The sequence below is a fragment of the Pygoscelis adeliae genome, unplaced genomic scaffold, assembly GCF_000699105.1.
Source record: "Pygoscelis adeliae isolate BGI_AS28 unplaced genomic scaffold, ASM69910v1 Scaffold171, whole genome shotgun sequence".
Taxonomy (NCBI): Eukaryota; Metazoa; Chordata; class Aves; order Sphenisciformes; family Spheniscidae; genus Pygoscelis; species Pygoscelis adeliae.
This window is the reverse complement of record NW_008824186.1, coordinates 4,310,392-4,337,452: the sequence shown is the minus strand read 5'-3', so window position 1 is coordinate 4,337,452 and position 27,061 is coordinate 4,310,392. Positions and strand designations below refer to the sequence as shown.

At 35.5% G+C, this 27,061-nt stretch overlaps 1 protein-coding gene across 1 annotated transcript in view; it reads right to left on the bottom strand.

The window, feature by feature from the left end:
* KIF18A (kinesin family member 18A) overlaps positions 1–27,061 on the bottom strand; it is a 44,532-nt gene that overhangs the window by 9,574 nt on the left and 7,897 nt on the right. The window contains exons 5-12 of the mRNA XM_009334516.1: positions 25,691–25,888; positions 23,148–23,324; positions 22,153–22,227; positions 21,780–21,889; positions 16,584–16,746; positions 12,348–12,512; positions 11,073–11,194; positions 9,469–9,707 (exon numbers count right to left, since the gene is read on the bottom strand). Coding sequence (XP_009332791.1) covers positions 9,469–9,707; positions 11,073–11,194; positions 12,348–12,512; positions 16,584–16,746; positions 21,780–21,889; positions 22,153–22,227; positions 23,148–23,324; positions 25,691–25,888 — 1,249 coding nt within the window. The remainder of the gene's footprint in view (positions 1–9,468; positions 9,708–11,072; positions 11,195–12,347; positions 12,513–16,583; positions 16,747–21,779; positions 21,890–22,152; positions 22,228–23,147; positions 23,325–25,690; positions 25,889–27,061) is intronic.

Below are 27,061 nucleotides of genomic sequence, written 5' to 3'. Positions count from 1 at the left end.
TCAAGTGTTTCTCCTAAAAAAAAAAAAAATTTTTGTGAGAACCTATTTTCAAATCCTTCGAAGGCTACTCAATATTATTAAAAACATTGATATTCAGAGGCATACTTCAAGATTTATATATATAAAAATCCTTATTGAAAGAGAAAATTTTGTACCACAAGCTAACACAAAAGTAATATGCCTCAAACTGAAACACCATACCTTGTCTTTCCTAAATACTAAATTCATACAATTGTGTGGCTAAACAAGCACTGAGTATTTTACAAAACAATTTTAGAAAATGTGGTCATCTGACACTACGTGGCTTATATTGCAATGGGACAGCTAAAACTAGGCAGAACTAGTTCCCCTAAATCCGATTCAAGAAAGGAAAATGAAAAAGCCCCAGAACAAAGGACTTAAATGTTATAAGTGGCAAATGTGAACTTTAGTATTAAAGCAACACAGAAGAGACACTAATTTCATAGCAGGTCATGCCTACTAAACCCAAAGTATTTGTATGTCAATTTTAGGCAATGCTTTCTCCCAGAATACTCAATTTTAACTTGATATTGTTGAGTGCTTGTAGGTGGGATGTATGTGTATGTTATCTGGTTTAGCACACGCTTTATCTTATTGCCTAAACATTCCAATGAGTAAACACAGAAAATTGAGACAACAGTACATTCCTAGTTAGGAACAACCGAGGTAACATATAATACATTAACAAAATGTCACAGATGATGTTAATAAGGAATTATTTTATTTCTTGCAGTAATGAACAGTAGATACCCCATTCATATCACATACTAATTTTAACACTTAGAGTGATACTTACCTCCCACAGAACAATTATGCTGTTGAACTCACTGCAGTATGCTGTGGCAAAGCCCATAAGTATAAATGGGTTACAAAATACAGATTTAACAAACTTAGAAGATTTCTGCTGGCAATTATTACATGTGATGGGTTCAATGGGATTTCCCATTGCACCTGAACTGGAAAATGCAAGCCAGCTGAGTCTAGATTTATCCTGTTCTCACTGTCTGTCTTAGGAGTGTGTTACTGGCAACTAATAAATACAGGGTACAGAAAACGACATAGTGTTGGACCAAGTACAGCTATTCATATTTTCTTAAAGAATAAATCCAAATAGTTCCTAAATGGATGTCTAATGCTAATCATTAAGTGTTGTCATTACTTTTCTACTGAAAGACAAACAACACGTTCCAACTCCAAAGAAAATCTACAAACCTGTTCCATAATAAGGCAGGGAAATTATAATGTTTATAGTTTGTATTTGCTTCACATTTTACGGCCAGTTCAATCTTTTGCATCAGAATGATCATCATGATTCAGTGATATTAAGTTTACTTTTTATTTCATATACAAAAATGAATCATTAGATACTTTACAGAAACATCCACAGTTAACCTGATAGAGTAGCTTAAAAGAAAAATGCAGAAGGTGTATTTCCTTGTAGCTTTCAGCTACAATGCTTCTCTTTAAAAAATAAGCATTATTCCAAATACATTTTAGAGACTAGATCACATATTTGCTGATCTTTATTTTCAGGCTGATGATTATAAAAGATAATTGTCAGAATTCTTTTAGATATTAAGAGATTCACTTAGAAATTAAAAATAAAAGTCATCCTCCACTGACCAACCACCCCCCATCAAATGGTATGAGGTGGTTTTGGTCATTAGTTTGTTGTATTATCTGTCCCAAAAGACTACTCAGACAAACTGATTTATCAGGAGAAAAACATAGCAATATTAGATATTTACAGCCCTGTGAGTTAATACGAAAAGCAGAATGCAGTATTTGTGAAACATGAGTCACAGCAAAAGTGAGTATAGTTCACGATAAGACGACTCTGATGAATTGGGTTAGTTCTAATTGACGTTTGGGACAAAATAACGGCCAAGACTTCTCTTCTTCTGGAACTCATGTTAATACATGCATAAGGGGATTATTTCTGGAAACTGTGCTAAATTAAGTCTACCAGGTTGTTCTGCTAAAGTGAAATCAAGTATTAATGTATTCATTTCAATAAACATTTCTGGGCTACCAATGATTGATCCAATTACAATACTAATCATACATTTTGATTCGTCTAACAACTGACTCATGGAATTCCAAATTGCAAATGAGGTCTAGTGAACACATTTCAATTATTTAATATTCATGTGAACGAAAGGCATCACTGTGATGGCCAGTTTCACAACAGTTTCGCAAACAACAGCTGTGAACTGAAAAAGGCTAAAATCCAGGCTGCATTCTTGTGGGTCCTGGTGGTCAGGTGTACTATTTTACACAGCATGAGGAAAAAAAGTCATATAGGACAGTGTGAAAAAGCTGCTTAATTTAAGACAAATCTTTCCTATATACAAGACACATGCTTTTCCTACTTTTAATCAAGTCTTTTACTACATACAACTACACCCCAATTTTTCCTGCCATGCAAAATAATAGTAAATTGACTTTACTTTCGGATGTTTGTGACAAGGGGAGGTAATGGATGCCTTTTCTTTTTTTTCCTGTAAATCAATTCCATTCTCTCAATGGTAATGTACAGTAAGGCTTCTGGAAATGGGATGCCTGAAACAATGCCAAGAACTTTCCCATTCACAGAAATACTTGCAAATACCAGTCATAGCTCTCCACCCATCAGTCCATACTCTATGAATACTATATGGCTCTCCATTAGCCAACACCCAAGAATGGGGGCCTGAATACATTTTTAAATGATCTTACATTGTTTTCATCGTTTGTACTTTACTTGATACAAATATTTGACTTGTTCATGAGGTTGCACATTTATGGCTTCATAAAGCATACACAAGATTAATTTTTTTAACATATTTATAAACAAAAATGATAGAGGAAAACCAGCATTTCCTCTACAAAACAACAATTCTAATTCATAATTAAGGTCAGATTAAATAGTTAGTATGGCTAGATGCTTAAAAATAGGAGTATACATTGATGAAACAATTGTTTAAAAAATATCTTCCCTATTAATCTAGAGTAGAAAGTATGTTTAACACGTTATGGAAACCCCATGTTAAGGCTTCATAATGAAAGTGAGCAAGAGCAGAGGTTCTGAAAATAATGTGCTTTCAGTCATATTTTAAGAAACAAAAATTAAATTACCAAGGAAAAAAAATATTTTAAAAAGTATAGTGTGAATACACTTGGTGGAATAATTTAATGTTGTGTAAATCTTTTAAAATTACTTTTACTTGAACAACTTGAAATTAAAAGATAATTCAATGTTTCATTTTAGATTAAATTTTAGGGTATTTATTTTAAAAAACCTGAAGTGGTGGAGGAAGAAAAACCACATCAAACAAGCACAGTCAGAAATTTAAGATTCAGATACTCTGTTCTTTACAAGATACTCCTTGAATCATGTAGAGTGTGTTAGCATGCACTGCAAAACAATTGTTTGTTAGATCAAATTACTTGTCATGCATAGCTGTGTTAATATGGCACTGTCTAAACAAACCAGAAGAGCAAGGAACATTAGCTTAGGACAAACTGTGAATTTTCTGAGAGCTATTTCTGGTACCCATGGTAGTGCCACTGCAGATACAGATGACTAAGCAATATTACTTGATTGGATGAGGTTGCTGATTAACATAGTAAGCTAGTGATGTACATCTCTGACTCTCAGAGTAAGACATTTCACAGAAGGTGTTTAAAGGTTTCGAAGGTTAAAGGAAAAACAAGATAGAAAGGTCTATTCCTGTAGCTACATGTGCTTCGGCAAAGCTTATAGAATCATAGAATCATTAAGGTTGGAAGAGACCTCCAAGATCATCAAGCTACATGTGCTTCGGCAGAGCTTATGAGCTTTAATTAGCTTTTTAATTAGCTTTCTCTAAAAATCAGAGTTTTTAAGCACAAGAATTGGCTGTCTTGATAACTTGACCATAGAAACAGATGTTGAATGAATGGCCAGAGAGTATCTTGATCTTTTCCTCTCCCACTATGACTTTATATTATTTAATACATAGGAGACCCTTTCCAAGGAAGAAATCTTCCTTAGAAACAAAGAGTGGAATTCAGCTCAAATTCTTTGGTATTTTGAAACTCCTGATAGAAAGAAGGATCATATAACAAGGTAATATCAAAACCGCTTCATACAATAAACTAAACACATTTGGAATATATATTTCAAAACGTATTTCTGCAAGAGACTTTCAACAAAACCTCGAATAAAAATCCCTACCCTTTCACCTTTGCTGTTATTCCCTTTACTCTTTTTAGATGTTTTTTCCACATCAGTTACCAGTTTGACTTCCTTCTTCAGGACCAGGTAGTTGAATGTAGTTAATTCCAAAGCAAACCATGAGAAGTTAAGGCCCTGCTTTCACAGCTTTTTCTATTCTACCAAAATGATTCACCTGCTTCAGCCTTTTGGGGGCAGTGCTTATAATCAGAAGAGTTATTTATATGACTTACAGCATTTTAATTTTTACGTGAAAACACTGAATAACAATTCATTCGCATTTGAACAATGTCATGGCTCCCTCTAAAAGGACTGCCAGCAAAAGGTTACAGTGTTATTAAAAAAGTTTCTGCAATGATTAGTGCCTCATGTTTTACAACATGCAGAATCCTTCAAGTACAGGTGTTTTTCTGCATCACTACCGTTTTAAACACAGTGACTAAACAGTAACTTGTACTTTGTTAATGAATTTGCAATTTCCAAATATGGATAACACATGGATACTGCATACATCCTTAGATACTTTTGAGTTCAACAAAAGATATGTAATTATTAACTTCATAAGCTTACACTAAAGAGGAATTTATATTTTCCTCATAAATCTTACTGTTTTCTACATGAGTAGCATCTCATTTTTGCAGACGGATTTTATCTCAAAAAAAGTATTCTTTCAAATATGTGTTAACATAGGTTCAAAAGCAATAGACCACATTTGTTACCAGCAGAGCTAGTACACTCTTCTTCCTCTTAGATGCTCTAGGCTTACATTTCATATGAAAGAAACATTACATTGCCACCAATTAACTTTTCTACCCTCTCCCCCAGATGATTTAGAAAAGAAACTTCTGAGACACACAAGGCAACATATTTATGTTAAATGGGAGATTTAAAAAAAAAATACTGCTCTCAACTTATAACATGAAAAATAAGAACCAAATCACAAGAAATGAAATCCTCCTGCTGACAAGTTGAAGTCCATGCAATTATGTTATATGTGATATATGGATTTTTAGATAAGGAATAATGACCACTGTGTAGCACGTGGCTAATTTTTTTTTTTTCCCATCTTGGTGCAAAACACTATTTCCTTCCCAACATCTTGAACAAATTATAAATAATAAAATGCGCCAAAGGTGTGAGGGGATCTGTATAAATCTTCCTTTTTATTTGTTCACTAAGTTCTTAGGTCATCTCTTGCTAACATTTGCCAAGCATATTTCTGAGATGACTTTAGGGAGAAGGAATTGGATTCTTGAATAATTTATTTCATCTTTAAAGGAAAAAAGAAATTACTACATCCTTCCTATTTCTGATTGGGATGTTGCCCTTGTACTACTTCACATTTTCCCATGCTAATGTATTTTTTCTGATTTATGTTTTTTTCCTTAATAGTTTGTTATATACATTCTGTACAAGAGAAGTGTATTTCCATAACATAATATCAGCTAATAGTTCAAAATATTTTAAATGTTAATTCAAACAAACAATTGAAGAAGAGCTATTTCATTACATTTATTTTGTGTTCAACAGAAAAAATTCTAAAGCACTGGTAAGTGGATTACTTTTTTCCACCACACCTCCCAAATGTATGGAAATGATTGTGTCAACACCACTAGCATTTTAGGTAAGGACACATTAATATTAAAATGATACTGTAAAAATATTGTTTGAAAAGAGTTTATTTTTTCTGAGCAGAGCTGCTACTGTTCATGTTTACTTGTTATCTCAATGTTTTAAAATTAAATAATTGAATGTCCAATTAATAATTTTTAGAACTTTATTTTAACTTCTTCCAGTATGCAAAGCCAATTCTCAATTCAATTCCAACTCAATTTCAAATTCAAATGTCTAATGTCAAGTTCTCAGTACTTTAGTCCCTAGTAGCAACGTGTCTTACTCTGTACAATGACTTATGTTTGGAAATTTTTGTACAACAATGGCTACCTGCTGCACCGTCAGTCTTATAGTAACAAGCAGTATTGAGGGGAAAAAAGCTGTTGAAGAAAACTTATTTTATGTTAGCTCACCAACTTAAGCTGCCAATGAGAGAGAGGGGTAGATTCTTTTTGAAGATTAAAAATCTTCAGTATTTTGGAAAAAAAAAAAATCCTGGCAACATCCCCTAAAAGCATCAACACATTTATACAACTAGTCAAAAGCAAATGGAAAGAGCACACAATCAGATAAAGAGCATAAAAAAAAATTGAGAAGTGTCTTGTTAGAAATTGTCATAACCTTTCCTGTAAAGGTTACATAATTTGGAGGACAGTTGTTTCTACCATGTTTTCTCCTGCGTCTAAGAAGAGGGGGAAAGGAGTGAAAGTCACATGTCCTATTTCCTTTTCCAAAGAAAAACAAGTAAACAAAAATAAAAATACCACAAATGGTATTGTGGTATGGACATCTTCAGGCAAAGACACCATTTACAGCTGAAAAAAGTCCATCTTTACTGAAAAATATGGTGTCCATTCACTTAGGTGAACATACAGTTCAACAACATTTAGAACAAGAGAATAATTGGAAAACCTCTACATAAGACTTTCAAGACAACCCCTCAAATTACATCTAATGATTTTAATGGAGTGAAATGTTTATGCCTTAAAAGCTCATGTAAAATTTAATTAATAGTTCTTTCAGTGTTAATTTCAGTAAGAACAGATCTGACTTCTTACAACACAGGACTTGAAGAAGTAGATTAAACAAGAACTCTAGTGAAGCTTACTAGCGTCAGGAATTAAAATTCACCACAATGATAACCCATATATGACAAGACAATCTCTACAATCAATACTTAGCTAGAAAGTATATTATACAGTTTACTGTATCTGTATTTGGGTACATCTCCCTACCTATTCTGCCAGAAAGAAAAGTCCCTCTAAAAGGAAAAAAAAAAAGTATATAAAAAATATGTCTATGATATAAAATAAATACCGGCTAGGAGCATAGCTTCATGTTTGTCTTGCAAATATACAATACCAATCTCCAAGTGAAAACCCCATTGCATATGAGTCTTGAATTCTTATCTTACAAGTGGTTTAGAGACGTTTGTATTTCTTCCCTTCTTCAGTTAGACTTACAGAAATCCAATCTTAACATGTCATAAATGCCATTCTTTAGGGGTTTGGTTTTTTTTTAATATAGTAAAAAATTACAAATTTCAGGCAGATAATCACAGTCTAAATTATAAATGAAAATATAGGCATATATATACACATACATATACACATAAAACATGATTTGAAATAAGAATGGGGTGATTTTTGTAATCAGAACTGCTAGCACTTAAGATTCCAGTGTTCTAGCACTGAAAATAAAATGTTACAGTATTTGAATTCTCAGATGAGTTATGACAGGAAACAACTCCCACCCCCAAACCCTTCACTAATCTGCCTTGTCATGACAGAATAAACAGACCAGAAAACCAGTTTTAAAAACCGTGTTCTTTTTGTTTAAAAATAAAGCAAGGAAGAAAACCACTACCTTTTATTTTAATGCCTTTCATAAAGCTTTGCAGAATATATTTCCATTATGATATGACAGTAGCATCGTGGTTCCTAATGAACACAATCCCACAAAATGCAGATACTTATCACTACCATGATTTTCCAAAAGGTTGCCAGCAATCCAAGATCATATCCTATTTCTTTCTACACGGGAAACGAGAATGGAGCAGAGTGGAAAAATGCAGCCACGCACTGAAGTCCACTGCCCCCACTGCAAGCGGGAAGTAGAAACAGGCAAGCCAACAACTGCTTTCAACCTTGCTGAATCCCTGACTAGCATGGACAGGATAGGAAATATAATCATGCAAATCTGCAAACTTTCTTTTCCTCCTCTCAGAAAACACAAAAACAAACGCACACCAGAAAAACCCCTCCAAACCAAAACCACCCCCCCCCCCCCAAAAAAAAAAAAAAAAAACCCCAAAACCAGCCCATCCTCACAGTCTGACCTTTACATTGAGGACAGTGAAATACTGGGAATCAACTATCTGGGTATGATGAACAGTGATACAAACATATGCCAAAAATCACATACACACTTAAGGAGAACGGAGATAATAAATGGTTTTGGCAGAACAATTCTCAACCCCAGGTTGAGCTGTGTAGAGGACGAAAGCTAAAGGAAGCAAGGAACTAATTTCACAGTGCTCCAGGGGTCAATGCTCTTCCGTGACTACCAGCTTTTGAGAAGCTGAAGTATTATTTATATGCTTTTCCCTTGTTACCTATGGATGTCTTTCATTATTACGGATTATTAGCTGCAATCAGAAAGCCCCAGTGTTGAGTGCTGCCTATCCAGAGCACAAGATACAAGCATTGGCCCACAGCAGCTGCACTATCAGGCTGAGATTTTGCCTGTCATCCCTCAGAACAGCACCTCCTGTAAGGATTCTTCATCCCTTTTTACCCAGGCTACACTCCAGGGCAACTCACTTTACAGCTAAAGAAAAGACAGCTACATAGACTAGACTAGAATAGACCAGACTATTTCAGTTGGAAGGGATCTACAATGATCATCTAGTCCAACTGCCTGACCAAGTCAGGGCTGACCAAGTTAAAGCATGTTATTAAGGGCATTGTCCAAATGCCTCTTAAACACTGACAGGCTTGGGGCATCGACCACCCCTCTAGGAAGCATGTTCCAGTGTTTGACTGGAACATAGAGTTATGGGGAAGAAATGGGGCCATCAGGATACAGCAAAGCAGCCAATTCCATGGTAGAAACGGTGAATCTTTTGATTCTTGGAAAAATAAACGTATAAAATATTGTACTAACTTGATTCCAGGTCAGCCTGTAATTAATGGGAAATCTCATCCCCCTCAAGGCTATTATTTCAAACTGTGCAAAACTGTAGTAGCTGCTTAACTTTTTGAATCACTAACAGAATTGTAATACTTCTTGACGCTATGATGCCTTTTCCATCAACATCATGTGAAAGATTCAAACAGAATTGTTAATAACACTCATAGGATCTAGGAACATTGATATATGGGGTATGTTACAACACGAGAATAAGGGAATTATCTGTCGGCAGAGTGTGTCTACCCATTGAAAAAGTAAACTTATTTCCTATATCCAATTAAGAATGGTATATAATTCATAGAAAGCTGGTCTGAGGCTCGGTTTTACATTTGGCTTCAATATTTGCAGAAGTGTGCATCCACTGTGTTTATGGATGACATATAGCTTTTGCAGGAGACATTTAGAAGTATTTTCAACGGAGAACAAATTAATTATATACTTACGGCATGGGGTGTTTGGTCTGTTCACAAGTTGTGGGAATGCAAAGATAGCTGACAATTCTAGTTCATGTTTTTGATTTTGTTCATTTTCTTCAGTCTGGTCAGCCCAAACTACTGATTTTTGTCTTTGAATCAGCTGCTCAACCTCCCCAAATTCAGTCTCAGTTAAATTATTTGTCAACCCAGCTTCTTTCAAAGTCAGGTATTGCTTGCGAAGAACTGGAAGCAAAGTATTTAGTACTCTGTAAAACAAGAGGCGAGACAAATATGACTAAATTACAACTAATCTGATCCTTACTAGCACTGCCACTATTAGGAATACAAGGGATTTTTTTGCCCTTCTTCCCCCCACTCAAGGTCTGCTGTGTAATTTCTTTTAATTTATTTTTTGGGAATACCATAACACTGAGAGGAAATTTTCATGACAAAGTAGAGTGATTTTTCTCTTTTGCAAAATCTTGTATTTCACTCTAAGCATTTACTAAGTATATTCTTTCCTCGGTATCCAAGATCTTCAGTCCCTCAAACACCACAGAAATACAGTCAGTATTATCTTGATTGAGTTCTGCCTTTCTAAAATTAAGTATCAGATAAAAGAAGAGTATAAACCAAATAGTGTGGTTTAAACCAAGCACATCTTAATTAGATGTGTATAAAACCTTATTAGAAGCCTAGTCCAAATAAATTTAGATACTAGGATCTTTAATTAAAGAATGGAATACATTAAGATCCACACACAACTGCAAACCAAATTAAAGTGACAAAAGTTTAGGAATTCTATCTGAACAGAGGAATTCATTAACTGTGGAGTCAGTTGCAAGACTAAACAGTAGGTTCAAGCAACAGGGAAAGGGATATGTATATAAAAACCCAAAGAAGCAACTTTGTAATTACTAACAACATAGCTTTAAAATTTTTGCTTTCAGTTTTGCAGGTTTATGTATTCGTTTTTGTAATGTTTATGGTAACTGCCTTTTCTCCAGAGGGGGAAGAAAAGCCGGTTATTTCATTTTGGAATGATTTAATTATAAATTCAATATACCTACTTACTGAACAGATTTGCAATTACTTCCTATTCCTTATGTCACATTCTGAAAGCTACTCTCCAACATTTTCAAGAGACTGATAATAGAAAAAGAGCTGATGCTTACCTGCAAATTCAGCTTTTTTCAGTCTGACTAGCTATATGAGAGTTTAATGGTAACAATTTTTAATACAGGTAAATTAATGTCTACAGTGCAAGGAATTAAAAGAGAACACAAACATTTATAAAAAAAATCAATACTGCTATTCAACACAGAAGAGGAAGATAAGACACCATGATCTAGTGGACAATTGGTAAAAACTATGCAAAGAAGAAAATTAAATAGAAATATGAAGCGCTAGAGTATCCCTGCAGTTTCTGTTAAACAATGGTAGATGCAGACCAATATGAAGTGATTATTATTTTACATATCTTTTTGCTTAAGAAAACACATCTCTAACCTAGAAAAAAAGGTTTGAGAAAAATCTTGCTTCTGTTTCAACTAAATTCTACAGGTATGTCTTCTGAAGTTACAAATGTCAGAATAGAAGTCTTATCAGGCCTGCTATGAAACCATACTTACTTTTCTGTCTGCTTATAATGCTGATCTTGAAGGGACACCAGAGACAACATGTGCTCAATCTGGGCTTTCAGGTCCTTAACTTCTAGGTTTAAATGGCAACACTGCAGATCTTTACGGAGTTCCTTGGGAAATTAGCAAGAAAAAAACCAAACAACTGGACATCAAACTGAAAGTAAGAAACTAAAATTTGAACTAAAAATAATATTAATTCATCCTATATTGAAAAGTAAAGATGGAGTGCATCTATATTATTATAATAAAGTTTTATGGTAGAAAAGTATGAATTGTTTGATTCTTATTTACATGCATAAATATTGCTTTGTAGATTTCCTTTGACCAAAAGTGGGTATGCTGTAATTAGCATTAAGAATCTAACAGGCACACATCTATGCTTATCTATGCATGCCCAAGAATACGCTTGCCTCTTTTCCTGTGCACTTGCTCCATATTTGAATTTCAGTGACATTGTCTAGGACAAGTCTTCACTGTATTCAGTCATCCTCCTGAGATGCCAGTATCTCATTTGAAATATCTTAAAAGTTCATTTCTTTTAACGGATCAACAAATTTTAGTCTTCCCAATAAAAATACAGGTATTGAAATATATTTGGTTATATGAGTCGCATAAGTGCTCATTACACTATCATTTAAGCCACTCCAATTGCTGGATGAAACTAAAAGGCAAGGAGGAACAACCCCCTGCCTTTCTTTTCCTCCTCTTCTTCCTGCACAGACCTTCATCCCTTCCCTTCTGCCAGCTCTGGTGCTTGTCTGAGGCTGCACTGAGCTGACTCTACTTGCTAAAACTTGGCAGAGAACACAATTTCCCACTTCTTTCCCCCTTCCCACTCCTCCCCTAGCGCCCTCCAAAAAAGAAGTTTTTTTTGGCCAGGCTAAGAATTAGGTTGTCACATGGTTAGATGAGCATCAGGAGCTACCATAAAGGCAAGAATAGAATTGTATGGCCAGGAGCAGGATCAACTCTCTGGCAGCCATCTGAACTGCTCAGCCATGTCATACTTATTTCCCTTTAGCATGCATTTTTGTATGTAATTGTATACTTTCATGAACAAGGAATACTTGCACAAACAATGAAGTACTTTTAGGGCAGAAGAACGAAAACAGCTAACACTAGAATTTGAAACCACCCTAAAAGAATTAAAGCAGAACTCCTGAGTAGAAGCAAGACGAAGAAAAAAAAAAAATCTATTCTTAACTATAGTCAGATGTTGCCTACAGTGCACGAAATCTGCCCTTGAAGTGAAAGGCATTTTACCTTCGGAATACATCCATCTTGACCCAGGAGGCGCATTTCATTTTCAACACGATGCAGCCAATTGGTATTTTCCTCAAAATGTTCAACCTCCTCTTCTTTCTTTTTCTGCATGTGTACACGGTGGGTTCTAAGCATTGCAAGCCTTTGATCCCGCTTGCAAGTGGCCTAAAAATCAGCATTTAAGGGGAAAACTTTTAAATGATGTTCACAAACCTCTCTATATTAAAAAAAAAAGATTTTTTCCATGCTTTTATACCCAACTGGGCATAACAAACACTTTGTATTTTTGACCAGTTTGATAAAAGTGAAGTAGCACATTCTCCTTACGGGCATTACTGAATTACATTTAAACATTTTCAAATTTTTTTTTCCCTGGAAGCCCTTATAACAGAGAATATAGTCATTTGATTGATTATTCCTTTAAAGGATAATACATTGGATTTGATCAATTTCCGTTCTAGGCCATAATTATCTTAAGTTGGAAAGACTGGAAAAACTACACGTGCACCAACAAACACACTTCTAGATAGAACATAACCTAATAGTTTCTAGTAACTCAAGCATGAATATGAAGAAGGAATTTTATCTTCTTTGTTTTCCTAATGCAATATGTCCTAGAAAAAGCCCACTAAAGGATAAAGTATTTGGCAAAAGGAAGACTCTCTTTCTCCAATCATCAAAATTCTTCTGATGCTTTTCTGAAATCTGACAACAAAAAGGCACAAAACCAGCAACAGCAAGCTGGATATGAATGAGGTAGTGTCCTAACAAGGCAAAAGAGACTCTTTTTATTCAGAGGACAACTACAGTTTGCAGTATACTTTAAAAATTAGGTCACTAACTCAACTAGTCATAGAGAACATTAACTTTAGATAGAGTTCACAGAGTTCAGCTACCCCTAAACGTCAGTTAAAAAAAAAACACACAAATATTTGAAGTATATTACTACACTCAAACATACAGAACCCAGTTAGTTTTTAAAAATTATGTAACCTAAATCTCTACGTCCCTATGTTCCAAAATTAACACTCTAAAGGAAAACTTCATCAATTAGAATAAATCTACATATTTAGAATAGCAGGCCAAATTAGTTTTATTATAAAGTGTCATAAGAAACTCCGAATATACCACCCTAATGTTACACAAAGCAGAAATTACTCTGACTGGTGCCCTTCTGAACATACTGTAGAAAACAGGAACAGTACGTGGAAAGATGCAGATTGCATTTCTTAAGCTGACTTTTCAAAATGCTTACTTCAACACACGGTGTGCAGAACATGGAACCAGCATGGTAGACACCTGAACTGCATGTGTACTCCAGGCATCTTACCAGGTCAAAGACTAGATTCTGGCCAGAATTTCACTTTGCTTTCTCTTTAGACTGTCTTATTTGCTAAGATGACAGAGGATCCAGAGGAGACAAAGTCACTTTGTAAAGGACCAGCTCCTTCAGGAAAGCACCAGGAGTAAGAGCTAACTGTCAGACTAAAGCTCACAATGACCACTGGTGCCCTCTGACCAGCGAGACTAGGGGAGAGCTTTCAGGACTGCTGAAGCAGAGAAATCCAAATGCACTGTTTTGCATACTTCAGTTTTTACATAGTGCAGGAGAGATATTAGGATTGAAGGTGGTATTGACAATGTCCCACCATTTGATGAACCCATCCCATAGGTTCCCAGGAAGAAAGGACACGTTATATCAATGTGCTACATCAGAAAAAATACAGTTAGGCATGCTAGCTGTACACAACCTCTGGAACACATGTAGTCCCAGGCAAGATATTTGGTTGCTACTCTGTTTTGTAATTGAAAAAAATAAATAAATAAAAAAAAAAAAATCACAAGAGACACAGAAGAAACAGCCCTTCCCAGGCTGAAGAACTGGGACACATTCAACAAGCATTTTTGGATCCAGCATGGGCAATTGCAGTAAGCAGAAAAACTGAAACCAAGACAGACTGATTGCTTTCCAGGAATATGCTCCTTTACCAGACAGTAAAAAAAAAAAAAAATTAAAGTGGCAATCAGAAATGGAGAAGTGATTTTAAATCTAATATACTTTTTTTAAAGCCTATCAAAGTACCAGCAATTTTTTTGCCATGTCTTCAAAAATAAAAAAATTGTAAAACAGATTCCATGACTGATGCAGAAACCTTCAAGATAAAATAGGTCAAAACTGAGTAGACTTCTTCAAACTCAGCAAGATAGTTAAAAGTAACTATAACACAGTGGCACATACTAACTTTTTATGTTTCCATACAAAGAGGAATGCTCTATACATGTTCTCCTATTGGCACAAAGGTTTTCTGGCTAACACTGCTGTAGCCAATAACTAGCATGCAACAGGAAAACAACACAGATGCAGAAATAAAGGTAACAAGAGTGGAGGAATGGGCATTAGGCAGGAGGACGTAAACAGGCCCTTTAAATGGGCAGCTTCAAAGTTCTAAAAAAGCTGGAAACAGGGGCAGTTATGTGGAAAATGGAAATGATTTATTACTGGACCAGGATGGACTGAATTTCACAAGCTAAACCATGACAGAATTTTTGCAACAAGAAAGCATTTGTAAGAACAGAGATTAAGTAACCTAAACTCATACCTAAGGTTTTTTTCCTTCTTTCTGAAATTATTGTTTTGAATTAAAGTGTTCAAACTGGCGTTGTTCAAGTATAGATATGATATAATTTGCTTCGTGTTAACTTACCTAAAATTGTTATTCTATCTAGTTACTGAGCACAGACAATTAAGTGTAAAATGAGAGAATACTTGATAAGTAAAACTTTTCCCTTAAAAATTAATATTTCAGAAATACCCCTGTGGCCTAACCGTGTATTTTACAGAGAGAATACCCAGAGGCATTTAGGAAAATAGCAAATGTGTAAAAATACAAGGAAGAACAGAAGCATTATAGTGCACAAGGGAAACGCGAGCAGTCACTTTGATAATCAAATGACTGGATTCCAAAATAAAATCCAATTTGCTCCAAAGTAGTTGCAAAAGGACATTTAATTTTACCATTACAGTGACTTACTCTTGTTAATAAATAAGGCATCGTACTTATAGGACAGTGACTCTTGACCCTTAGTAAATCACATCTATAAGTTAACTAACGGCAAAACCAACATTTGAGTGCAGCACTGCTAACACTCAAAATAAAAGTTAAATCAGCTCATAAAAAACATTCACATGAAATAGAGCGTATGAAGGTATAACTCCTCATTATGAACAGAGCTATAGCTATGCTCCATTGTAAGTAGCATTTAAAAGTATGGCACAGAAAGATATTACTTTGGAGTTTCTACAACGTAAAAGAGAATTCTAGAAAACATTAGTCACTTGAAATATCTTCATTAATGACAAGCAAAAACATGTGATATATTTTCACTTTGACATTTATCTAAGGACCAAATTTCATGTGAATCACTGGGAAAAAAAACAGTCATATGGTAAACTATCATTTTCGGCCAAATACAGATTGTTACTGTGACTAAGCAAAATCAGCCCCACCCTCCACTTCATAACTATATAAAACATATATTTCTTTAAGCTGACTTTTATCAGAAAAATTAAGATACTGTCTAACGATGCTTACTTATATTTTGATTCTTCTAAAAAGACACAAGCATTTAATACTGCACAACAGCAATTGTTCATACTTAGCCCCCAAATTCTTCTCTTAAAATTCAAAGCAATTAAATGTAATTATTTCAATTCACATGACACTATCCTTAAGCAGCTATCCAAACATTTTCCTGGTGACAACTGAAAACATCAATGATAAGAATCCATCTTGTTTAGCACAAGGTCTGTGCTTTTCCTCATGAAACACAAATGGATTTCCCAGCTTGGTAACAGCTTCAACGGCTGTACCATACATACATTAACATGCTCTGGTTTTGGACAAGAGCACCATGAGCCTCCGAAGCCTAGTCAGGTCTTGAAGTAACTATGACAATCAAGCCTACATAAGGACAAGTTGAAAAGTTTTCACAATTAGCAGCAATAAGCATATCAACAGTTTTCTGTGCAGTATGGAAAAAAATAGCACACCTGGCATTACTACTACCTTTTCCGTATTTATGTCACAAAATGTTATCTGGGTGATAATCAGGGTGTCCCATTTTAATTAAATAGTTAAGCATTAACTAATTATATAGTTACTTAAGCAAAATTCATACATTAGTATAGCAAAATGAAGAGAGATGATACCTTGTATTACATTATAGAAAACTCACCTTTTCTACTCTTTCTTCAGAGCACATCAGTTGAATTTGTTCATGACATTGTTTCTGGTAATGTGTCTTCAGCGCGTTTTCTTTCAGTTGCATTTCCAACTTGAGGTATTCTTTTCTGATTTCCTCACGGTTTGTGAACACATTTTTAAGGATTTCTTTGTATCTATTAGAACCAAAGGATAAGAATAAATAACGGATTACTTACTGAAGACTTTTTTTTATGACTGTCTCCTTTACAAGGGGAATTTCAATTCCAAGTTAATAAAACAAATACAAAAAAAAATTAAGAGGAAAAAAGTAAAGCCTGTTATAGATGAGCACTAAATAAAGTGTCAGTACATCAGTAAAGATTTTATGTACTCGAACTGGAAACAGGATGTGAAATTTTGAAGGGGTCACTAAAAATAAACCTTGCTGTATTTATGAAGATGACACTGGGATTCAAGAGAGACATCTGGAACTTCTTCACATAAGTCTTATCTCTACCTCCAAAAGATACTACATACCTATGTTCTCTACTTCTTATACCAATTTATTAAACAGATTAGATTCCTGTTGCCATAGACACACAAGGTCTCCTTCAAAAAACCTGCTAGCTATCTCTCAAAAAAGGAAAACCACAAAAGAGTCTTCAGTTGCTCACTTTCTCTGAAGTACTGTTGTACCATTTTGATCACTAATGGACAACAAAAATCAGAACATGCATCATGTTTTAACACATAATAGGCTAACAGGGGGAAAACACAAACTAGTGATAGAAGGTATTTGAGAGTTATTCCAAGGAGACCAATGTTTAAATGGCCTCAAAATCTGCTTATCCCTAGTCTGCAACGCAAATCGGAATAACAAGGCAAAGGAGAAAGCCTGGAAGCATTACTAATGTTGCAATATAAGTTTCAGTGGTGGTACTTTTTCAGTTCACTTCTGAATACTGAAAATGCAGTACAGAATAGCCCAAAAGATACCATGTACCTTGATAATGACCAACCTTGTATACAAGCTATTTGATAACATCCTATTGACTTGTTAGAACTTTACATAAGAATAAAGGCACAGTTTAACATGCAAATGTTCTAAAGACATGCAACATTTGAGGTCGTTATACAGTATTTAGTATAAAAGATCATAAAATTAAATACCGTAGAAATACTATAAAATAACACATAGGTTCAACTAGAGAGCAAGTTGAAGAGACATTCTTGCCATGTAGTTGACTTCTTGCCAGTGTGTTTCAGAAGCAGCAGTTCCATTTCATAGTCTAAAGTCTGAATAACTCTGAGTCTTTTATTCTAGTGTCTTATTACTCCAATTTGAAAAACAAACAGAATTAACAAAATAATTCTTCTCTACAGTTTTAGAAATTCAGTTTTACCTCAAAGCATCCAGAGAATGCTATCATATCTAGGTAAAAACGTGTACTAAAACACATACAGAATTTAGAAATAATATTTCTTTAAGGAATAAAATAGTCAGCTGCAGAGTATCAGAGTTCTTACCCTACACTGTTACTATCTATGCAATCTGCACTATTATACTATCTCCTGCACAACTGGTTGGAGAATTTTTTTCCTCCATAGTATCCGTACAAACATGGTTCCTCCCAGCTGCCTGGGAAACACAGCAATAAGAAATGAAGGTGAATCCTCCCTCTCAATTTCCCTCACAGTAAAACCCTGGGCATAATTTAAGAGAGGCTGCAGATTCTGATTCTATGTACAGTCACTGTGAGGAACTATTACCAGTAAATCAACCCTTTGTGTACTTATAATCATCAGTGTCCCAAATATAGCATCAAGTATAGAAGCCTTTGCAAAGCTCCTGCCTTGAGCTGGATTCACTCTTTCAGTAAACATACTTCTATTCTTATGGAGTTAACTTTACCCTCTCTTCTTCACTTAAAAATGACAAAGTAATCCTGTAGGCAAATCCAGGGTATGGACTCTTCTGGACTACCTAGTCTCAAAGAGCTCATGGAGCTGTCGGTGGTAGTTCCAAAGCCAGCGTCCACTGTCTATCTGAACAAGCTCAAGACTCAAAGCGACGGCAGACAATGCATCTCCAAAGTTTAGACAACGGAGGGAGCAGAAATGACCTTTGGGTTTCAAGAAGCAAGTGGTGTAATCAGTGAATCTCTTCCAGATAACAGTGAAGTAAAAGCCATAGGCAGATGGAATGAAACACAAGACTGTGGATAAGGCTCTTCTACCCTGTCCCAAACGGAAGGGAGAAGACAACAGAATACCTTGAAAACCTGTAAATGAACGTGGGGGAAATCAACTCATCACCCACACCATCAGTAGGATCAACCTGACAGATTCTTCACGAGGAAGAAGAGAATGCAACATCCACTTTATTACTGATATCTAGAGGGAATGGGATAGGCTTACATGTGTCTCTATGGATATTCCAGAACATTAAAACCCAAACATTCTTTGACCAACAAATCTTGGCATAGAATATGTCCAGCATTTTGAAAAGACATTTTAGGGACCTTGTCCTTGACTGATTCTTCCCAGACACATAGAATGAAATAAAGGGCAAATCACAGGAAATTAAATTAACCTTAAAGACTTAGAGTGCAAAAACATGCAGGAAAACTGTCAGAACTATCAACATGACTTCTACATGAAACCTACACTTCTTTTGAAAATTAAATTTAAATAACCTAAATTAGAGGTTTATTGAAACCTCTGGAATGCCAGTAAAATGAACCTCAGTTAGAGAGCATTTTGCTTTGAATGGGTTTTTACTTTTGCCTCAGAAGTTTTTCCAGGTTAAATACCACATTCAAAGGGCCAGTAAACAAAAAGTTAACTGAGTAAACCTAGGCAAATAATTCTCAGAAATATGTGATGAGATATGCAGAGACAGATCCAGAAAGATTTTCACACCAAAACCTAACCTTCTTATGGAATAGATTGACTTCTGCAACAAATTCAAACATCACGTTTATTTTGTTACATTTTGTGTGCTCTCATGAGAAACTGTCACATCACAGAAGATAGACAGGAACATCACCAAGAAGAAAAAGAGACCAAGAAATACAAAAGCAATAGAAAGTAGGGAACCTACAAACATAAATTAAACTCTTCGTGGAAAGAAATTCAAGTTCTTGCCTCTCTTAAACCTTGCAGGAAGGATACTACTGAAGTAGTATCTGCCAGTGGTAGCAGCAGCTGCTGTCATTTATGTGAACTACATTCTGTCTACCCACAAAAATGACCTGTTAAGTAGCTTTACTGAAAGCTAGCATTCATATGCTCCTTCCTGCTGCGTGCGTGTCATTTCCAACCCCCATCCCCCTCCCGCCGATTACTAAAACAACCACACTGGACTGTGAGGCGAAACACTACCATTAGAACATAGAGTATAGTTTTGGAGTTTTTGTATAATGCAAGGGACAGTCAATTTCTATTTGGTAACATGTTCCTAGAGTTATTAAAAAAGAGCCTTCTAAATATTCTACTGTCCCTCTCCCCGAAACATATCATCTCGATTTTAAAAGTCTAGATCTTGACCAGTTTATTGATAATATAACTTTAAAATTATAGTAACTTTCTCTTACTTGTAAGACATTTTCACATTTTTGGGGTTTGAAGATAAGCTTCCTACCAGAAAAACAATTTTTTTCTGTTATTAAAGGACTCTGCCTAGTTTTAAAAGTCCTGTGAGATGGACTTCTATCATCCTCCAAGTAAGACTGTTCCATAGACAGATTGATCAGGAAGCTTTTGTTGCTATTATGGTCAACTTTTCCCCCCCTTTCTTAACTGTATTGTATTTCTTTATTACATAACACTCAAATATAACACCACCCTATTTAGTTACATTTATCATTCTTTTTCCATCTTTAGGTTACTGTTCAGCCCACATACAGACTACTTGTTTGGCTATTTAGTTGTTTTGTTTGTTTGCTTGGGTTTTTTACTGTATTTTTATTTGATGAATTTTTAGTTGATTGTATGGTTGGCAGTTATTTTTCATCACTGGACTTTCACCAATTTTTCAGTGTTCTTCCTGATAACACCTTAGTGAATGACCCTATCCCCAGCCCTGTACCTCCCACAAATACAGATTTGCACTGAATAGTTTTGCTACTAAACCTTTCACAATCACCATTTCATTTTTATCTGCCACTGTATGTGTGTGCATATATATGTATACATATATATGTACACACACATGCACTCAGTTTTTGAGAGATAGTGCTTTCACATGGGGATCCTTCCAATAACACAAGAATAACAATAGAAATCAGATCTGAAAAGTCAAGGTGACTTAAAATCAATTCATAGCAATTTTGCTAAATATTGGTTCAAAATAGGATAAGAAATCTATAAAATTTACATTTGTTTTAGTTTTTCTAAAAACCTATGTTACAATATGGTACTTTAAACAACCAAGATTAAAGACGGTTGCTATTTTTCTCCAAAATTAACTTTTGGTAGTAGAAAGAACTTCTTAGCCCTATAGAGCTTTGGAGCTTCCTAGGAGAACACTTGTCCTAAAATCTTTTGTGTTATTAATGGTAGAATTCCATCTGCATGTTAATACAGAATAACATTGGTAGCCTTGGGACAAAAATACCCAACTTTTCCATGAAATATCTTCATTACAATAATGAACCTATTGATAAGCTTTAAAAAAACCTGCACATAAGCATTTTAAAAACCACATGTGCACTGATGAACCTCATAACTTTTAGTAAGATTCAATTCCCTATCATAAATAAATACTCTTGATATCAGCAGTTCTAATGAAAATTTGATAGGAATAAATATAATCCACAGAATACTGACATTGCTGCACTTCTGTCAGTTTAGTAAATACTTCATAAGAAAGTAACCATAGATGCAAGACCTTCACCAGTGATCTAAACTGTGATGTCAGAGTGAGTTACATCAGCTGCTTGAGGATCAGAGTACATGGTTATCTTGCAGTGTTTTACTGAATAATTTGCCTAGGAGGTTAATATCAGGATACTTCCTCAAGTACACAATATTTGTTTTGTTTTAAATCCACCACAAAGTTGTTCTGAAAAGAAGTGATAAGTTATGCAAAGCCACACCTAGTCTAAGTAAAGCAATGTTAAAAATGAGGAAACCAATGTTGAAAAGAGTAAGTTTGTTTTACAAATGCTTTTGCAAGTTATGCAAACTCCAGTTTTGAAGCAAGATCGTAATGTGATTAATTTACCTTTGTATTTCCACTTGCTGGTTGTTTGAAAGTACTGCTGCACTACGATTTTCAGGAATGCTTGCTTGCTTTTCTTCATATTCTCTCAGTTTCTCTTTCAACATTAGGATCTAAACCAAAAAAGGTACCTTTTAGTTGGAATATAGTTTTCTGGTTTTTTTTTTAAACCTATGATTCTGTGCTTATGTCTTGAAAAGCTTTACAAATGTCAGTAGGTGATATTCCCCTTAGAATACAAAACATGTTTCTTACTTCAAAAGACTATATAAGAGAATTAGGACAATATTGCCTTATAGGTTCAATCCCATGAACATTTTTTTGAATTCAAAGTTATAATAAGCTTTCAAACTTTTAACAACAGATTTTGACATACCTCTTCCTTTTGTTCATTGCAAATTTTAACATACTGGCTTATGTGACTGTCCAAACTAACAACATTGGTCTTCAACTGTTAAAGAAAAGAAACAAGTTAGAATTTAAGAAGGGTCCTTCATGTTTTCCTGCATAATAAATACACTGTGTATAAGTACTAGATAATTACACTTGCACTATATTATGAGGAAAGGGATGAATACAATCCTGACTTGCACAATGAAAGTATGACTCTCAGCTTTTGCAATAATCTGTTGCATACTCATGGCCATGTCATTGCCCTCAACAGATCAATAAAAAATGATTACATTTACATGTGCAAGCACATTTTGCATTTAAATAGTAAAACTAGTCTGAATAAAGTATATCTTGTGCGTTTTATTATAAAAACTATCTAAGTATGCAACAAATGGAAACTACAGTTAACCCCATATTACATAAAACATATTAGAAGCTACGATAGAAAGGATTATGAAAAAAAATCAGAATAATCTGGATAATAGAGAGCAGAAGACAGGACACCCCAGTAGCTTTTCATTTATCAATATAAACTCATCAAGTTTCTTGGCTCCAGATGAATTCTACCTGTAACAAACCTGGACTGGCTCTCGTACTACTGCTCAGTCATTTCTTTACTATGCTTTACAGTTCTCTGAGAATGTAATAGTAAGATACTGAAACTGGCTGTGAATTCTACCAGCTGAAGATTATTTCAAAATTTGAGGCTCACAAAACAAACGCTTTCAAACTGGCAGCATAATCCCATTAATGAAGCTACGTTGCTTTTAGGCCAGAACTAGTCAGCTGTACTGTCTCTGTATCTACTACATCTATCACTCAGATGATGGAGAGTTGACCGTAAGAAAGAAGAGGTAACTGAACAAAATTGAGACAAAAATGAAGGAAATTATAATCTTCTAAAAGAAATAACTCTCCTTCTCTTAATACTGTATTATTATACTTTCACAAAAGATCAATAAATACCAACATACTCACAGAAGACTTGATATCCTTTGCTCGGTTTGCATACTTAAGAGTATTATATGTATCATCATAGAACATAGAAGATGGACTAACAGCAGCTATCATTATTGTTCGGCAATTTCCTCCAAGAGAATCTTTCAATAAACGAGTAAGCTTACTGTTTCGGTAAGGAATGTGCTGTTTCTTGCTCTAGAAAGAGAGTTACGTGCATGTTTATGGATTAGGCAACTGCACTTTAAATATTCACCTGCCTAGAAGTCTGCTTAGAATTTCAACAATGCCACAAAACACGACAAACAGCCTTGGAACTTTTCTTTGACATAAGTAATTCTCCTCAAAATTACATACACATCACAAACGGTTTTAAAACTCTTGGAACTGTTCAATACTTTTATGACACATGTATTAGCCAGGTTACTTTCTGATGTCTGGATATGTAACAACTATTTTTGTGTTGTGGGCAACTAGCAGAAAAGGTAGACTACATTAAACTACTTTCAGTTCACAGAATAATTGAGGTTGGGAAGCACCTCTCAAGATCCATCTAATCCAATCCCTCTGCTCAAAGCAGGGTCAGCTAGAAGAAGCTGCCAAGGACTATGGCCAGCTGGGTTTTTAATATCTCCAAGGATGGAGACTCCACAACCTTTCCAGGCAACCCAAAGTCTGTTTTGTGAAGCTTCTTTCAATCACATATACAGAACCTTCATCTCACAGTACAAAGTTAGGTCACTAGGACCCCAATCACACGTCAAATAAGTCAACATGAAGAATTTTACTTATGTCAATGGTACAGATTCTAAATTCTGCCTTCCATTCCAACACGATGGTGATAAGAATGTGTGGCACCAGGAAAGGAATTAAAAGCTCCAATCATTTTTCCCTGGCATATTTGAAGGGGGAAATTGCTAGCTGACCAGAAAGACAAAAAGCCTGTAGCTGTAGGCAATGGATTTGGCTTTGGCAAAAGTTCAGTAGGTTTTGTCATTCCCCCACGTAACTGTCCCCACTCCTTCCCTTGAGCTGGTGAGCCAGATCAGGAGACTAATTCACTACTGTGAGCAGGGTGTGGGGGTGTGTGTGGAACAGCACAGAAGAACAACTTTGGATAGGTGTTTTCTCCTATAAAAGCCTCCTCCCCTAAGATTAAAGGGCATAAACCTCTGGAAAAATCTTTGTCCTTGTCAGGCTATTTATTTACTCATGCAAGCTTCTCTATATATACTTGATTTTGAAAAAGGTGGGTAAGAAAAGCAGGTACATTCAGCTTTGACACTATTCTTAGGTAGCTGCATACTATTTTTGAGAATTCTTTCCCATCGGGACTGTCTTTCATTCAGCAATCACAGAGACGATGGTGGAAACCCATAAGAAAGCCTTAAAGGAAAATGATGTGAGAAGCGTCAGCAATGTAATCCCATTACTCAGTGAGATCTTTCCTGGACTTCAGGCTTTAGCAGGGTTATATTCCAGAAGGGAATAATAGATACCCTGGAGTTACCTTAAAAGATACGAATTATTCTTTAAACGAACTGGTAAACGGGAATTTTGCTAGACCAGATAATAAGATACTGAAGTAGCTATCTACAGCACTACAGACAGAATCTGTGGTAGGATATTGACCCCCCCTATCACCCACAGCCAGAATGCCCTTTCTCACTCTGTAGGCAGCAAGAAGAGTTTACAAGGAATATCATAGGAAGACCATTGTTTTCGGTGGTCTGTATATGAGCTCTGGTATTATAATTTTAGTTGTTGCAGGAAATGAAAAAGCATCTATGTTTTATTAAATGAATGAACCATAAAAAATACTTCATTAACACTGAAAAAAATGTTTTTTGTTAATATGCAGGAGCAGTGTAAGACCAGGAGCAGCGTACATACAACTGGAGAGCGAGAACCTTTCTAATTAAAACTATACGAATACTAGGCTTCCTGATTGTAGGACAGAAACAAAACTTATTCACCTCTATGACTAGCCTATGATAAGGCAAAATCAAAAGCAGTTAAAACTGTTTAAAGCCTTAGCATTTCTATTCTGAGTGTAAGCAACAAAAACCAAGACGTTTTCCTCCAATATTCTTACACAGACAAAAAAAACCCCTGTAGTTCATTTAAGTAAGCCTTTGACTTAAGGCAGTCAAAGGGATGCTGGTTCCAACATCAGTATCAGCAGAAGTGAAATACATAAGGATACTTAAAAAAAAGGTTGTTTCTCTTTCAAGTAGAAGTTAATTTCAGCACTGGTGCTAATGTGGCAGAAGTGAAGTTGCATCAGATGATTCAGCAATTGAAAAGCTAAGGCAATTTTTTTTTTCTTTGCTCTCCCCAAAGTTTAGAGACTTTTTTTTTTAATTAGAACGACTGTACATATACCTTAAGTATATGTTTTTTAATATATTCCATTAGGATATCCCAGGAATAAGTTTCCAAGATACAGAAAGAGTCAAACCAGATATGCTATAAAGAGGCAGTGACACATCTAATACTTACCATTTTTAAAAATGTTTTCACAACACTAGGAGGTGAAGACTGCATGGGAAAGCAGCACATACCTTTGGATTTGCCAAGGCATTAATGACATTTCCAAGAGCTAGCAGGGAACGGTTAATATTTGTTCCTTCTCTAAAACGAGCCCCCTTGGCATTTGTCGCGCTGGCACGTTCAGATCCTGCCAGGTCAATGAGAGACATTTTGGCGATGCGAACATTTTGATTAATACTAGCTGTTTTATCCTGCTGCCTTAGATAAATCTACAAAAAAAAAAAAAGAAAATAGTTAAAAAGCAACCAGTAACCAGTCTGTTGTTACCCTAAGCAATAAGTTAAATTTACAGTGTAACAACTGTTTTCAGAAATTCTTATTGGAATCCTTCTCGGAACCCAAGTTAAACCTTTCAGTAGGTATCTAACACCAACAGGCAATTTGGCCTAATGGAAAATAGTAAACCCCTTTCTGACACTTACCTCTTAAACTCACCTGCTTCAGGTATTAGTAGGGAAAAAGAAGCAGAGTGTGGTTGCACTAGCTTTGGCTAGGATGGAGTTAATTTTCTGCATAGCAGCCCGTATGGGGCTTTCAGATTTGGGACCCACAGTGCTGGTAACACACCAGTGTTTAGCTTTCGCTGAACAGCGGTTGTACTGTGGTGAGCAAGACGTTGCAAGGGGACAGCTGACCCTAACTGACCGAAAATTTCTCCAAAGTAGCCATGGCTTGAGGACTGGCTGGGCATCAGTCTGCCAGTGGCAAGTGACTGCTTCCCCCCCACCGCCTTCACTTATGAAGTGAACCACACAGCATTTCCCTCTCCCTCTCGCTTTTGCCCTTTTGATTCTCTCACCCATCCTGCTGCAGAGGATTAAGCAAGCAATAGGGCTGGCTGGGGCACAGTGGCAAAGATTGGTGAGCTTCAGATGAATTTTATAGCTAAAATCACTCTTGATTCTTCCACACTCAAGATATATACCACACTATTGCACTTTAAACTGAAAAAGGTGTTCATTTTTTAAAGGCACCTTTAAGAGTATGCCATAAAGATATATATATATTGGGATAAACCAGGAAAAAGGCTGGACTTTCAGTGATTTAGACTTAACTGTAACTACCATTAATAGGAAAACAATACTCATTTACTGCTGTGAAAACACATACTACTCCAAGGTCTTCTGGAAAACTGTGACCCGAGGCCACTTGCTCCCCCCCTCATCCCTTCTTTCCTGAAATTTTCACAGTACAGGAGATATACAAGGAACTAAATGCTTTTGCTTCCTACTTTGAGGAAGTAGGCAAAGCACAATTATACAGTCAATAAGAAGAATTACAGTTATCCTTAGATGGCTTTTACTTTTTTAGGATTCTCTATAACTTCTTTTGTGCTGAGTGCCTTGCCATCTGTAAGGCTAATGGTTATTGACACTTTCATG